At 44.7% G+C, this 16,916-nt stretch overlaps 2 protein-coding genes across 3 annotated transcripts in view; one reads left to right on the forward strand and one right to left on the reverse strand.

The window, feature by feature from the left end:
• On the forward strand, positions 1-16,843 carry vrk2 (VRK serine/threonine kinase 2). The gene is made up of 15 exons (XM_055902359.1): positions 1-106; positions 525-676; positions 958-1,013; positions 1,332-1,401; positions 2,251-2,338; positions 2,531-2,639; positions 2,869-2,961; positions 3,151-3,283; positions 9,619-9,739; positions 10,864-10,922; positions 12,482-12,681; positions 14,783-14,908; positions 15,120-15,290; positions 15,401-15,547; positions 15,850-16,843. The coding sequence occupies exons 2-15, from the start codon at positions 547-549 to the stop codon at positions 16,312-16,314; spliced, it is 1,968 nt and encodes a 655-aa protein (XP_055758334.1). The 5' UTR covers positions 1-106; positions 525-546; the 3' UTR covers positions 16,315-16,843.
• Positions 13,951-16,916, reverse strand: part of fancl (FA complementation group L) — a 17,630-nt gene continuing 14,664 nt past the window's right edge. For both annotated transcript variants that reach the window (XM_055902360.1, XM_055902361.1), the window contains one exon: positions 13,951-16,576. In XM_055902360.1, coding sequence (XP_055758335.1) covers positions 16,541-16,576 — 36 coding nt within the window. In that variant the 3' untranslated portion in view covers positions 13,951-16,540. The remainder of the gene's footprint in view (positions 16,577-16,916) is intronic.

The following is a 16,916-nucleotide window of genomic DNA, read 5'->3' on the forward strand; positions in this document are numbered from 1 at the left end:
GTGTCATCGTCCCGCCTCTAGATAGCATTCATTGGCGGTTGAATAGCCAGAGCTATCGCTTCCTAGATCTTGATACATTTCACGGAAAATTATCCGAACTCTAATGGTAATGTATCGCCAGATGTTTCATTCTTTAAAGTAGCTATCTAGTTAGGTATCTTGCTAAGAACAAGTTGACACTGAACTGTGCAATGCCACCGAGCCAAATGAATCGAATATATTGTTTTGCTAGCTAAGGTTAGCTAATTTTGTTCTATGTAGGGAGAGCTAACTAGTTTATTCGATATAGTCGGTTAGCTTTCTGTAGCTATCTAGGTAGCTAGCTAATCTGCTGGCCAGTTTCCAGATTTAACTGACTTTCAGTTTTGTTTCTGGATGTATTACGGGTCTATATAGCTGCTCTCTACTTTGCAAGCTAGCTGGGTGGCTGCAGTTGCATCTGTTGACCACATGTCAATAGTCTGTCTGTACCATAAATTACTATTGCCAGCCAACTAACTTGACTCTCTTTTACCCCCAAATAGGTTCCTATTGCTGGCTAGCCCTATGGCCCCTCCTAGGAAACGAGCATTGCCTGCACCCCTACCAGACGGGTTTACACTGATCGACACTGAGAAGAAGCAATGGAAACTGGGCAGAATTATTGGCCAAGGAGGTTTTGGATTGATCTACCTAGGTAAGTAACCAGACTAGTATGTCAATCCATCAAGGTATCACTGATTCTCAAATAAACACACACATCCCAATTTATTTTACCAGGAATCACTGATTTGGGTGTAAAGCATTACCTACAGAGCATAAAAACTGGAGTACATCTGATTGATCCAAAATTACTGTCATGTTTATCACGGTTTATGTGTCCCTGTTTTTTCTTTTTCTCTCTCGCACACCATATCTCTCTCCCTCCTTTTTCCCCATCTCCTACCTTTCTCTCCCTCTCCCTTTCTTTTCCTTCAGCTTCGCAGGACATGGAAATGCCTGTTGGGGAGGACTCTCATTTTGTCATTAAAGTGGTGAGTACAGGGAGGGCTGTGTTGTGAGTCAGGGCATTTCCATCACTGTATACGCTTTGTCATTTGTTCAGAGATAACTCCAGATGTGATTTACAGTTTGACTTAACCACAATAATTTGCTGTGAAACTCTTTCACTTTGTCTTTCTCTCTCGCTTGCTCTCTGCTTACTGGGTTTTTCGTGGATATGGGAAGGTATAATAAGGAACTGCCGTGTTAATATGCTTATAAATAAACCTATAATTGTACGGCAGTCACATGCAACAGTTCTCAGCATTTCTATTTCCTCATATTTGACCCTCTTATTTCATTGTCTGCAGGAGTATCATGAGAATGGGCCTCTGTTTTCTGAGCTCAAGTTCTATCAGAGGGCAGCTAAACCTGAGAACAGTGAGTATCAACAAATTCAATTAGTCAACATCATGATGTAGCAGAAATATGACTAAGAGTTCATAGCCTATGTCCAATATAGGCTACATACTGTATGGTTACAACCAAACCTATTTTAGGCTACATCTTATATGAGCGGCCAGGCCCAGTGCAGCGGGAGTGTACTTGGCTGATGAAGTGCCCAAGACTGCTGCCTGGTGTAATTAATAAGCCTAAGCAAACATGCACCTCAGTGGCAGTTAGCCCCTTCCCTGCTTGTTTGAGCTCTTAATTCATAGAGAGGGACCCAATCCCACATAATGATGCCTGCTCCTCTGCTGGGCCCCTGACCACCTGCCAGTCTGGTGGAGAGCCAGCCAGGACTCCAAGACAGGCTTCCTGTTCACTTTGCGCGTTTCTGTGTCTGTGATTTAGAAGTGCATGATTATTTCCTCTGTCTTTAAGTGGTCATATGTGTTTTTGTGAACAGTTCAGACAGTCCAACCTGAATCCACAGTCATTAAAACCACATCTCGTCCTAATTTGTTGCACCACTTTTAAGACCAAAGGCTTAGGTCCTCTAGGATCTTATCTTGGGCACTTGGCCATATTTGATCAGCACCAGTTGTGCACCTGCTACCTTTCAGAGGGAATAAAACAAAATGGCATGAAGGTAAATAATGAGAGCAACAAGTAATTCATAAAACAAAAATGCAAAAGAGCAAATATCTGTTTTTGCAATCTTGTGTCCATTATTTCTGTAGAAAAACAATAGGTGTAATCGTTGCACTGGTGAAAATATGTTGTAAAAAGGGGCGGCAGGTAGCCTTTTTTTTTGGCCCTTGTAATTCTGTCCTGCTGTTGATTCAGTGCAGAGGTGGATGAGGAGCAAGACGCTGGACTTTCTGGGAATCCCTGCATACTGGGGATCAGGACTGGCAGAACACAACGGAACCAGGTACTACTGGAACCACTACACTGACTGCTATAGTGATGGTCATGATGAAGGCATTAATACTTAATTAATAATCCCTTGCTTCCTGGATGGGAAGTGTGTCAGAGATGATTTTACCTCTTATCCTTGACCTTTGCCCTGCACAGTTTTTATCCAGGTGACTCAATTAAGAACAAATTCTTATTTACAATTCAGGTACAGGTTCATGGTGATGGACCGCCTGGGCAGTGACCTGCAGAAGGTGTGTGAGAGAAACGGTGGCAAGCTGAAGAAGCACACAGTACTACAGCTAGGACGTGTCCTGGTGAGTCCCTCCCTCTGTTCAAATCAAATCGTATTCGTCACTTGTGCCGAGTACAACAGGTGTAGTAGACCTTACAGTGAAATGCTTACTTACAAGCCAACAATGAAGTTAATTAAGAAAATATTTACTAAATAAACTAAACATAAATAAACACAATAAATAATATTACTAAAACATCCTCTTCCAAGATGGAATGTAAAGATTTCACCTTCTCTTTGTCTTCCTACAGCTGGATGTGCTTGAGTATATCCATGACAATGAGTATGTCCATGCAGACATAAAGGCTGCCAACCTGATGGTTGGTCACACAGACCCTGACAAGGTTAGCGCTAGCACTGTCTCAGAACAGTAGGCATGCGTATTCAAGGCATTTCTTGTACTGTGTATAAAACGTACGTAGAAGACCGTTACTAGCTATATTAACATTGAGCAATGTATATGTTAAGCTTTTTACTTGTAGGTGGGCTGACTGTCATCTACACATACTGTCTGTTTATTCCCTGTACTGCAGGTGTACCTGGCTGACTACGGCCTGTCCTACAGGTACAGCCCAGACGGCGTACACAAAGAATACAAAGAGAACCCAAAAAAGGGACACAACGGAACCATAGAGTACACCAGCATAGATGCCCACAATGGAGTCGGTAAAGTGGGATTTCATTGATATGACCACTCATAGTTTCAGGTGGCAACAACTATTGTGTAGTGAAAGGGCAAGGTTTCTGGGTAAACATACAAGAATTGGTGGACAATAGCTCACTTGTCTTGACTGTGTGGCCAATGATCTCGTATAGATGTATCTTGCTGTGTATACTAACTGTGTTACTGTATCTTTCAGTTGGCAGTGTACTTGTTTATCAATGCATAAAGTGATCCCACCCCTTCGTTCCTTGCTATAAAACCGCCCTCAGTAGGGAACACATTAGCTGGCAAATTGCGTACATGGTCCTTTTTTATTGGACATTGATTCTCCCGGCCTCGTATTCCCCGACACAGACTCCATTAAAAAATCCCCTAATTAGCTAAAGTCATAACCTGCATCGTGTATTCATCCCCCATTTAATTAAGGCTTTGATGTTTGGTTAGAGCGGGACTGGCCACTGATAACCTCTGTTTGCTAAGAGCGGAGGATGGTGCCGGGTTCGATATGCTGAACGAGTGTGGCGAAGACTCCCTAATCGCCATGCAACTGTTTCTATCAATGCTGTCCATATGTATGAAAACAGACAAGGTGCTTAGTCAGCGTTATTGATAAAGGCAAACTCGTCAATTTTTATCTTTTATAGAGCGAAGAGGGTGGTGGGGGTAAACATGCTGTGCTTGTGTTTTTATGTTCGGTTCTCTGAATCAAGAGGTGTATGTTGGGCCCATGTAATTCACAGCTGCATACAAGCTGAAATGTGGCAGGTGGAACATGCTTCAACATGTTCAGAGTCGTTGATCAATGGCTGTGAATTTAATTTAACAAGCGGTTGGATAGGAATGACATTTAAATCACAGGACTGGTTTAAACACAGGTCTGTTCTTTTACAGACCTACATAGAAGTACACACACACTGTCATCTAGTGCAATTTGTTCTCATATAACATATACTGTATGTCGTTGCATATGGTCCTCATTTCAACTTTTTGGTCCTCGCTTAACAGTAGAAGCTGTTGTATAGGTGAATCATTCCTTTGCTTCAATAGCACAGGGGTCAAAAATCTTCTACAAACTAAAGTAGGTATAAGATTAAAATATACACTCACTGGCCAGTTTATTACATACACCCATCTAGTATCGGGTTGCCCCCCCCCCCCCCCCCCCCCCCCTTTGCCTCCAGAACAGCCTGAATTCTTCAGGGCATTCTACAAGGTGTCGGAAACGTTCCACGGGATGTTGGTCCATGCTGACGTGATGGCATCACGCAATTGCTGCAGATTGGATGGTGGTATAGCCAGTTCCATCCCTAAGATGCTCTATTGGGTTGAGGTCTGGGGACTGTGCAGGCCACTCAAGTAAACTGAACTCGCTGTCCTGTTCCAGGCAACGTTTTTCCATTCCTCAATTGCCCAGTGTTGGTGATTGCGTGCCCACTGGAGCTGCTTCTTAGCCATCCGTGACAAGGATCGACGAGTTGTGTGTTCCGAGATGCCATTCTGCTCACCGCTGTTGTACTGTGCCGTTATTTGTCTGTTTGGCCTGCCTGTTAACTTGCATGATTGCCGTTCTCCTTCAACCTCTCATCAACGAGCTGTTTTTGCCCACAGGACTGTCAATGTAATGACGCCAACAGACATGGCCGCTCTGCTTCTGGCTCCTAAGCAACTTTGCAGTATTTCGTTTTTTGGGTGTTATTTCTTACATTATTAGCCCAGAATGTTTTTGTTTTATTACATACAGCCGGAAATAACTTTTGGATATCAGAGCTGCAATACAACCAGGAATATGACTTTCCCAAATTTAATCCTTTGTTCGTACCCCCCTGGGCAATCGAACTTATCCCAGAGGCTGCTCCAAGTCGGCGCCGGCAGAGAGGAGGTTTTTGGAGTGGACTTCTAGTCAATATACCGCTTCCGAGTATTTTACTCACTAATGTTCAGTCTTTGGACAACAAAGTAGACGAGCTCAGGGCGAGGATCTCCTTCCAGAAAGACATCAGGGACTGTAACATACTGTTTCACAGAATCATGGCACTCTCGGGATATACTGTCCCCGTCCATACAACCAGCTCGGTTCTCAGTTCATCGCGCAGATAGGAATAAAGAACTCTCCAGGAAGAAAAGTGTGGGTGTATGCTTCATGGTGTGATTGGGATAATATTCAGAAACTTAAGTCCTTTTGTTCACCCGACCTAGAATACAATCAAATGCTGACCGTATTACCTCCCCAAGAGAATTCTCTTTGGTTATAGTCACAGCCCTCAAGAAACTACACTGGAGTTTATGCAAACTTGAAACCACATTCTGAGGCCGCATTTATTGTAGCTGGGGATTTTAACAAAGCAAATTTGAGGCAAACTCTACCGAAGTTCTATCAACACATTGACTGTAGAACTCGCTTAGGGAAAACACTAGATCACTGCTATTCACCTTTTCAAAATGCCTATAAGGTCCTCCCTTCGGTGACCTAGTTCATCAGGAAGTGTATAGGGGATATTTTTCCTACCATGACTAAAACCTACCCAAAACAGAAACTGTGGATAGATGGCAGCATTCGCGCAAAACTGAAAGCGCTAACCACCACATTTAACCATGGCAAGGTGACTAGGAATATGGTCAAATACAGTGTAGTTATTCCCTCTGTAAGGCAATCAAACAGGCAAAATTTCAGTACAAAGTGGACAGACAAAGTATGTGGCAGGATCTACAGACAATCACGGATTATTGACGTTTTTCTTCCAAAGAAGCTAACACCTTCTTCGCTCGCTTTGAGGATAACACAGTGCCAACGATGCGGCCCGCTCCCTAGGACTGTGGGCTCTTGTTCTGTGTGGCTGACGTGAGTAAGACATTTAAGCGTGTTAACTCTTGCAAGGCTGCCGGCCCAGACGGCATCCCTAGCCACATCCTCAGAGCATGCACAGACCAGCTGGCTGGAGTGTTTACAGACTTATTCAATCTCTCCCTATCCCAGTCTGTTGTCCCCACATGCTTCAAGATGTCCACTACTGTTCCTGTACCCAAGAAAGCAAAGGTATCTGAACTAAATTACTATCACCCCGTAGCACTCACTTCTGTCATCATGAAGTGCTTTGAGAGACTAGTCAAGGATCACATCACCAACTCCTTACCTGTCACCCTAGATCCACTTCAATTCGCTTACTGCCCCAATAGGGCCGCAGACGATGCAATCGCCATCACTCTGCACACTGCCCTAACCCATCTGGACAAGAGGAATACTTATGTAAGAATGCTGTTCATTGACTATAGCTCAGCATTCAACACCATAGTACCCTCCAAGCTCAGCATTAAACTTGAGGCCCTGGGTCCTGGACTTTCTGACGGCCCGCTCCCCAGGTGGTGAAGGTAGGAAACAACACCTCCACTTCGCTGATCCTCAACACTGGGGCCCCACAAGGATGCGTGCTCAGCCGTTCACCCATGACTGCGTGGCCACGCACACCTCCAACTCAATCATAAAGTTTTCAGACAACACAACTGTCGTTGGCCTGAATACCAACAATGACGAGACAACCTACAAGGAGGAGGTGAGGGCCCTGGTGGAGTGGTGCCAGGAAAATAACCTCTCCCTCAATGTCAACAAAACGAAGGAGCTGATCGTGGACTTCAGGAAACCGCAGAGGGAGCACGCCCCTATCCACAGTGACGGGACCGCAGTGGAGAAGGTGGAAAGCTTCAAGTTCCTTGGCGTACACATCACTGACGCTTTAATGGTCCACCTACACAGACAGTGTGGGGGAGGCGCAACATCCTGCCGAGCTGTATCACCGCCTGGTACGGCAACTGTACAGCCCGCAACCGCAGAACTCTCCAGAGGGTGGTATGGTCTGCCCAAAACCTCACCGGGGGCACACTGCCTGCCTCTAGGCCGTCAGACTGTTAAATAGCCAGCTACCACCTGGCTACTTAACCCTGCACCTTAAAGGCTGCTGCCCTATATACATAGATATGAAATCACTGGCCACTTTAATAATGGAACACTAGCCACTAGTGTTTACATACTGCTTTATTCATATCATATGTGTATTCTGTATTTAGTCAATGCCACTCCGACATTGATCGTCTTAATATTTATATTTCTTAATTCCATTCTTTTAGTTTTGTGTATTGTTAATTGTTAGATGCTACTGCACTGTTGGCGCTAGGAACACAAGCATTTTGCCACACCCGCAATAACAAATGCTAAATATGTGAATGTGACCAATACATTTGGATGTTTGTTTGTCGTACCAGTCTCTGTAAACCATAGACACTGTCTCGCGTGAAAAGCCCAGGAGGCTGGCCGTTTCTGAGATACTTGATCCTGCGCACCTGGCACCGAAGATCGTAACCCGCTCAAAGTTGCTTGGGTCACTCGTTTTGCCCACTCTAACATTCATCCCAACAGTAACTGAATGCCTCAATGCCTGTGCGTGCTTTATATAGCAAGCCACGACCACGTGACTCACTGTCTGTCGGAGCGATCACATTTTTTTTTAGTAAATTGGGTGGTGTACCTAATAAACTGTCTGTCTGGTATTCCTGTGCTCTGCAGACAGACAGGCCTTTGATGTAATAACTTATGTTAGGCCTACAGTACTCTACTATTGGAATGAGTCAATCGGGTAACGTTTCCCTTTTTGTCTACAGTTGAGAAACAAACCAGAATTATATTCCAGGTGCCTAAATGTGATGGCTGGTCTTACTTGACCTCCATGTTGTAAGACAGTTTGAGTTTCTTTGGGTCAAATGGAAATCGAGATGCATGCAGATTTTGACGAGCTACAAGACTACTTTTTGCTCAAGATCCCACACTCTCATCTTACCTATCGTCACCCTCGCTGGGTAGATGTTGCCATGACAAGGGTGGCGATAGAACAGAGTGATGCATCACTGAACTCTGAGCTAATTATCACCTATTGGAGCGGGATGCTTTGGAACACGGAGATTCCGAAAGAGCGGGTTAAGAGTGAAAATCGGAATATCAATAGGAGAGAACTACCCGCGCAAGCAAGAATATGCATATGTGGGTGTGCACGCAAGCATATGCGTGTGTGTGTGCATTAGAGAGCTGTGTGTGTGTGATGCCGTCTCATTAGGGAAAGATTCATAAATACATGACCAAACAGCAAAGGAAAAGCTATTGTGAACAGGGACAATATGGTGAAAGCACGCCACTGGTGCTTAATGTAGTTGTTGATCTTTTTAATTGTTAATCTATTTTGTGGCTGTGGGAGTTGGTAGTTTTTGAGTGCTGGTGTCACTTGTGTTTTTCATCTTTATTCCCTCTTATCTGCCTCTCAGTATCAATGAGGCTTTATATAATTGTTTACAACAATGGCTTAATTAGAAGTGGCAGCAACAAATATACTGTAATGCTGACCTATACACTTAAGTACTTTACACCTTCCACTCTTGAGATAATTGATTCAATAAATTACTTAAACAAGCGGCTTAATCACAAAAATGTTGAAGGCAACAACAGAGGCAACCAAACAACATCTAACTACAACCAACCAACCCCTGTTGTCCGTCTCAAGGCTAGCCAGTAGTGCTGTCCTGCTGGGTGCCGCTGCCTGGCAGCCACTGTGGCAGCAGCCTATTTAATTGGGAACACTGTCTGGGATCAATGCTAGCCATGGATCTGGCTCAAGATTTCTCCTTCTGACGAAGCCAGTCGATGGGTAATTTCTCCGGAGATGCACGGCCGTTACAGTATTGAGCTGCTAAAACTCCTCGGGCTCGACCCCTCACATGCACTCAATCCAGACGTATTGATGAACTCCCCACAGTTTTTCATAAAGACACTGGCTCAGTGTAGGGTTTGTTCACTTCCTTGTATTAAAACTAGATGGAAGGCATTGTTTACAACGAGGCAAGTCTAGAGGTTAATGTCTAGCCATCATCAGTATTTAGTATTTAGATATCTCCCCAGTGCACAGCACCCTGTCGACTTCTGTAACCTGTGGTATTGATTTGGGCGTAGATATCTCTGTGTGTGTTTTACTGCCTAAGAGAGGGGGTGTTTGAGCAATCGAGTGTGTGTGTGTTTAGGCTGTGCAGCGGGCGTCTGAATCATGTCAGAGGCCACAAGGATCCAGTTTCCTGGAACAGGCCAGAGAAGAAGGAAAACTGACCTAAAATGTCAGCCCTCCCCTCAAAGCCCTGTCTGTCTGCAGAGCACAGGAAAAGTTGAAAGACTAACACTCCCTCCATAATTGTCATCCTTTTTACCCTCTCTTTGCATACTGTTTTACCTCTGAACACAGCCCAAAAATCAAATCTGTTTCTATCTTCCCAAACCAGGTTCTGATCATATTCTTCTGTCTCTGTGTAGCTCCATCTAGACGTGGAGACCTGGAGGTGTTGGGCTTCTGTCTGCTCCACTGGCTGTGTGGGGCGTTGCCCTGGGACTCTATGCTCAAGAACCCTATACAGGTCCAAGAGGCCAAGAACAGGTCAAGACCACCCTCTCTCTGGATCCCTATTGATCCTTATTAGTGTTAAATCCCCATCAAAATCTGTCAGTTTTAAGCTAGAGATGTCAATTCACCACATCCACCTACAATATGTCAGTCTTCCACATCTGCGGTGGCCGAGCTGGCCGAGCTACCGTGGTGTTTGTCACGTGACTTGTCTGAAGGTAACCCGGTACCAGTTAAAAATAAAATATGGAGGTAGTTTTGTCGAAAATAAGGGGTTAAATGTGTGCCAAAATATATATTTCCTGAGCTTTCTTATACACCTGTCCACATACTTTTGTGTGTATACACTATATACACTGCTCAAAAAAATAAAGGGAACACTTAAACAACACAATGTAACTCCAAGTCAATCACACTTCTGTGAAATCAAACTGTCCACTTAGGAAGCAACACTGATTGACAGTAAATTTCACATGCTGTTGTGCAAATGGAATAGACAAAAGGTGGAAATTATAGGCAATTAGTAAGACACCCCCAATAAAGGAATGGTTCTGCAGGTGGTGACCACAGACCACTTCTCAGTTCCTATGCTTCCTGTCTGATGTTTTGGTCACTTTTGAATGCTGGCGGTGCTTTCACTCTAGTGGTAGCATGAGACAGAGTCTACAACCAACACAAGTGGCTCAGGTAGTGCAGTTCATCCAGGAAGGCACATCAATGCGAGCTGTGGCAAAAAGGTTTGCTGTGTCTGTCAGCGTAGTGTCCAGAGCATGGAGGCGCTACCAGGAGACAGGCCAGTACATCAGGAGACGTGGAGGAGGCCGTAGGAGGGCAACAACCCAGCAGCAGGACTGCTACCTCCGCCTTTGTGCAAGGAGGTGTACTGCCAGAGCCCTGCAAAATGACCTCCAGCAGGCCACAAACTCTTCCCAGAAGAGTGGAGCCTGTTATAGCAGCAAAGGGGGGACCAACTCCATATTAATGCCCATGATTATAGAATGAAATGTTCGAACCTGTGTCCACACTAATTGACCAAAAGTATATCTCTTGGATATAGGACAGACCCTTCAAAACCTTTGTCCTTACAGTATGTCTATCTTTAAGTTAAACCCTTGTTTCTCTCTCCCACTCTATTTCATACCTATTTCTCTTTCCAGACTCATAGGTAATCTACCTGGCTCGGTGCAGGAGCTGTCTGTGGGTGGAGCTTGCACAGGTGAGGGAGAGGGCCTCCGTACCAGTCGGTACTTGTCCAGTAGTCAGACTCCAGAGTCACACCACTTTGTCCCAGATGGGAATGAAACATTTTTAGGAGGGTTTTTTGAAATATGTTCCCACAACTCCATTATCCATCCCAGAGAGATGTCTTAGACTCCAGTGTTGTTATCTCTGGTACTGTAAACAGAGGTCACGTCTCTGTGAGGTTAGGGCTATGTGATGTATAGTGGTGACTGACTGGGATGATTCTCTGCACCTCCTCCAGAGGCAGGGCCGGGCTGGTCGCCACAGATAAGGCCCAGGACATGCATCAACCCTATTGTATATGAGTGTGTGTGATACACACTCAACCACAGTGTGTGTGTGTGATACACACTCAACCACAGTGTGTGTGTGTGTGATACACACTCAATCACAGTGTGTGTGTGTGTGTGTGATACACACTCAATCACAGTGTGTGTGTGTGTGTGATACACACTCAATCACAGTGTGTGTGTGTGTGTGATACACACTCAACCACAGTGTGTGTGTGTGTGTGTGTGTGATACACACTCAACCACAGTGTGTGTGTGTGTGTGTGATACACACTCAATCACAGTGTGTGTGTGTGATACACACTCAACCACAGTGTGTGTGTGTGATACACACTCAATCACAGTGTGTGTGTGTGATACACACTCAATCACAGTGTGTGTGTGTGATACACACTCAACCACTGTGTGTGTGTGATACACACTCAATCACAGTGTGTGTGTGTGATACACACTCAATCACAGTGTGTGTGTGTGATACACACTCAATCACAGTGTGTGTGTGTGATACACACTCAATCACAGTGTGTGTGTGTGATACACACTCAATCACAGTGTGTGTGTGTGATACACACTCAATCACAGTGTGTGTGTGTGATACACACTCAATCACAGTGTGTGTGTGTGATACACACTCAATCACAGTGTGTGTGTGTGATACACACTCAATCACAGTGTGTGTGTGTGATACACACTCAATCACAGTGTGTGTGTGTGATACACACTCAATCACAGTGTGTGTGTGTGATACACACTCAATCACTGTGTGTGTGTGTGATACACACTCAATCACAGTGTGTGTGTGTGATACACACTCAATCACAGTGTGTGTGTGTGATACACACTCAACCACAGTGTGTGTGTGTGTGATACACACTCAACCACAGTGTGTGTGTGTGTGATACACACTCAACCACAGTGTGTGTGTGTGTGTGTGATACACACTCAACCACAGTGTGTGTGTGTGTGTGATACACACTCAACCACAGTGTGTGTGTGTGTGTGATACACACTCAACCACAGTGTGTGTGTGTGTGTGATACACACTCAACCACAGTGTGTGTGTGTGTGTGATACACACTCAACCACAGTGTGTGTGTGAGTGATACACTAGGTAGCTGGACATGTTAGTTGCAGTAAGGGGTGACGGTTTCACACGGCACGTAGTCAGTGTTTATAAAACATCACAGATGTCGAAGTGGGACTATTGCGCATTCTCTCTCTTTTGTCTCTCTTCCTCTCCCAGATAAATTGGCCAGTTTCCTGCTCAGTGTCAAATCTCTGGGGTATAAGGAACGTCCGGACTACCAGAGGCTAAGAGAGCTGCTGTCTGAGGGGGGACCGAGAGCGAGCGGAGGCCAGGGAAGGCTGGACCTGTCTATGCCACGAGGAGCAATGTCGGGGGGTTCCTCCACCAGAGGGTCTGATTGGCCAGACAGGGGCAAGGTGAGAGTACCTGAGAGATTACCTTGCTCAGAAAACTGCCTATTGGGGACCCCTAATGTACTCCTATTAATCAAATCGTCAATTAATCAATCGCACACATCCAGATCTACTCACAAATGTAGGCTAAATAGGCTCTTCTGGGAAAGCTTTCCACTAGATGTAGCAACATTTCTGCGGGGACTTGCTTCCATTCAGCCACGAGCATTAGTAAGGTCGGGCACTGATGTTAGGCAATTAGGCCTGGCTTGCAGTCAGCGTTCCAATTCATCCTAAAGGTGTTCGATGGGGGTGAGGTCAGGGCTCTGTGCAAGCCAGTCAAGTTCTTCCATACCGATCTCAACAAACTTTTTCTGTATGGGCTAGGACCTCGCTTTGTGCATGGGGACATTTTCATGCAGAAACAGGTAAGGGCCTTCTCCAAACTGTTGCTACAATGTTGGAAGCACAGAATTGTCTAGAATGTCATTGTATGCTGTAGCATTAAGATTTCCCTTCACAGGAACTAAGGGGACTAGCCCAAACCTTGAAAAACAGCCCCAGACCATTATTGCTCCTCCACCAAACTTTAGTTGGCACTTGTGTGGATGCTTGGCCATGGAAACCCATTTTATGAAGCTCCCGACAAACAGGTCTTGTGCTGACGTTGCTTCCAGAGGCGGTTTGGAACTCGGTAGTGAGTGTTGCAACCGAGTGCAGACGATTTTTACGCGATACGTGCTTCAGCACTCAGCGGTCCCGCTCTGTTAGCTTGTGTGGCCTACCGCTTCACAGCTGAGCCGTTGTTGTTCCTAGACATTGCCACTTTGCTCGATTTTATACAACTATCAGCAATGGGTGTGGCTGAAATAGTTGCATCCACTAATTTGAAGGGATGTCATAATTCTGTGTGTGTCATGCTGTTATAATAAGCTTCTTGATATGCCACACCTGTTAGGATGGATTGTCTTGGCAAATGAGAGCCTCACTAATCGGAGTTTGAGAGAAATAAGCCGTGGTGTGTGTGTGTGGAACATTTCTGGGATCTTTTTTTCAGCTCATGAAACCAACATGTTGTGTTGATATTTTTGTTCAGTATCTAATATAGCTGGATAGGGTAAAGTGCAGGTCAGGGGAGTGTAATGGAGACCAGATGGCTAGACTCACTTCATGTTCATTGTTTATACTCTGATTTATAACCCTCTGCGAGAGGTGAGGTGTCTGTGTGTGGGTCTGTCGGGAGCCCCAGTGCAGTGTGGGAGATTTACACACACTGACAGCCTCAGCCACAGATCACATACAAATCCAGGTCTTTATTTACAACACGCAGAAAGTATTTCTCATCAGATATGTGCATTTCAATTGGACTGTACCAAATATGTCACATCTCTCTCGCTCTGGCTCTTTGCATAGCAGTGTAGAGGTGAATCACATTTTCTTCTCTAAATGCCCGGCGGGGATCTTGACCGCAGTAAAGGGGGTCAACTTGCCCCTGATCCCCACGGAGGCACACCGCGTCCCCCCTCAAGAGGCTCTGGAGCGGAGAGGTGGGGATTTTCTGGAATTTACCGGAATCACTTGAGCCTTCAATGGCGACTAACTTGACCCGCAGATGGCCAAAACAGCCCAATTTGAGGCGATTGATGACACACACTTTACACACACTTTACAGGGGCAGAGGATCAGCAGCCATAATTGTTCTAATTTTCTCTCTAATTTCCATGCTGAACTGCTGGGCAGTTGGATCTGTAGTCAAATAGAAGTCAATTTTTGGAGGTTTGGAAAGTGAGTGTAAATGTCAATTGAATTAATAGGGGTCATGGAAAGGCTGCTTTCAGTGTCTGTCCTACTCCTCTGTAATGTTATTTCCTCCTTTTTCCTCCCCAATTTCGTGATATCCAATTGCTAGTTAGTCGTGTCCCGTACGGACTCCCGTTTTATTATTATTACTTCTCTTCATCATTCAAAGACAAATGATTAATGCTTTGTCTTCAACACAGTAGGTGGCCTTCTCCTGGTCTAAAAGTTCAATGGAGAATCAAGCAAGTTTCTACTATCAGAAACAGTTGCATGTTAGCCTCTTACTAAGCCCCTCACCCTCTCTTCCTGTATCCTTTCCCCACAGAAAGCAGGCCGCGGTAGAGGCTCATCCAAACTAGTACCCGTAGTTGTGGAGGATGAGGAGAGTGATGAAGAGGATTTGGAGTTGGATGAAGCGAGGCCCAAACCTGTACCACCCAAGGGCGTAAAGGTGTTGGCTATAAACGGGATTCACTAAACTTTACTACTGAGCTGGTTGCAATATGACCCCAAAATAAATGTATTGGAATGTACAGTAGTTGACACACATGGGGGAATGCCCTTTTATTCTAATGTGTTGACAACAGGAGTAAAAGTATGTTTTCGTTCAGTTGTTCGTTTGCGTCACATGAAATAATTATTCCGGTGTCCTTCCCCCACAGAAAGCGGGGCGGGCTAAACCTGCAACTAGAGGGGCCTCCAAACCAAATCCTGTATATGTGGAGGATGACAGTGATGAAGAAAAGATGGAGATTGAAGAGGGGAGACCCAAACCTGTACCATCTCGTTACATTAGGGGACCACCTGTATCCAACCCCCAGTCAGAACATGGGGTAAGGTGTTAGTGAATTCACAAGCAAGAAATGTCCAGAATGTCATAAACTAGTGCATGCTAGCTTCACGTGAAATTTCAATCCGGTCTTCCTGTATCTTTTCCCCACAGAAAGCAGGACGAGCTAGAGGGTCGTCCAAACCAAGGTCTGTATATGTGGAGGATGACAAGAGTGAGAAAGAGGAGGAGATGGAGAGACCCAGACCTGTGCCGTCTCAATACATCAGGGGACCATTCAAGCCCCAGCCAGAACAGGCGGTGAGGCCAAGGCACTAAGTCCTGCTTGTAGTGTAATATTGACAGGATTCACAGCATTTTACTATAATGTTGTCAAACTGGTTTTACAAGAATGGACAAAATGACCAGCTACTTTACTTTGACACCCAACTGATAATGAAATACGTTTTATCAAAGCAAGTTCAAACATAACTTTTTTTAATTGCGATTTTTTAATTTTTTAATTTTTTATTGCCTTTGTTGTAATTTCACATTAACGGCTGTTACAAAAGTTCAGGTCAATGGAAGAAACCCAAGCAAATGTGTGAATTATCCCCTAACAGAAAACATCAACACAAACCAAACGTCGCGTCAGGAAAATAGTTGCTGATGACGGCGTTGTTGTGACCTCAAGACCACAAGTCAACCATAGACCCAGAGAAAGTACAACCCCTACAAAAAGCAAATTGGGTCAAACACATGATGATCAGTGGGAGGACCACAGTCAGACACACTGGGAAAAACATCTGTACAAAGAGGATGGTTCAGAGAACTTCAACCATGATCACCAGTGTGGGGGTAAAAGTCAGAAGCACAATCCCCCAGAATCTGACCACTGGGAAAATCCCCTCCACATATATGACCGTGGTGAGTGGGAGGAATACAGCCACAAAGACCACGACCAGAGAGCAGAGCCTTCTCCCAAACAGAGGAGTGTCTGTAATGTCACACTGTACTGTAGTGCCTTAGTGGTGGTCTTATTCCTGTCCCTGGCCTTTCTATTCACTCTGGCTGACAGTCCTGAATGATGACTTGGTGCTGTTTTCCTGCTACTCTGATCTTTTTTGTTGTTTCCTATTCATCATGCCTATTTTAGGTTTGCATCATCCCCAACTCTTACTCCAGTTCGCTACAGTGTCATGACATGAGTGAGACCATATACATTAGATGAGATGTATTGTACATTAGATGTGAGTGTATTTGCTGAGGCTCATGTTAAACCATATAGCTCTATGCCCAGGCTTCAGTCAGCTCTCAGGGTTTCTGGGTGGACATCTTCACTGTGATGGGCTGTAAACAACAAAAGTAAAAATGTCAAAACAGGCTCGCTGTATCAATTACTAAAAAAACAAACAAACTTGATTGTGACTTATTGTGATTTGCAACTGCACCTCTGGGGATTTTCTATAGGCTTACAGTGTAGTGTGTTGATTTATGTGTGACTGTTGTTTTGTACTAACCAAGGACATGGTACCTCCACACTACTAAATGTGACCTGCTGAATTCAATGTACTTATTGTACATAAACAGCGCTCTATATTACCTTTTGAAACTTTATGAATGACACATTATATGAAGACTATATCATGTGTATGTTATATGAACTTTTATGAAGGACATCGACTGTAAA

The sequence above is a fragment of the Salvelinus fontinalis genome, chromosome 37, assembly GCF_029448725.1.
Source record: "Salvelinus fontinalis isolate EN_2023a chromosome 37, ASM2944872v1, whole genome shotgun sequence".
Classification (NCBI taxonomy): Eukaryota; Metazoa; Chordata; class Actinopteri; order Salmoniformes; family Salmonidae; genus Salvelinus; species Salvelinus fontinalis.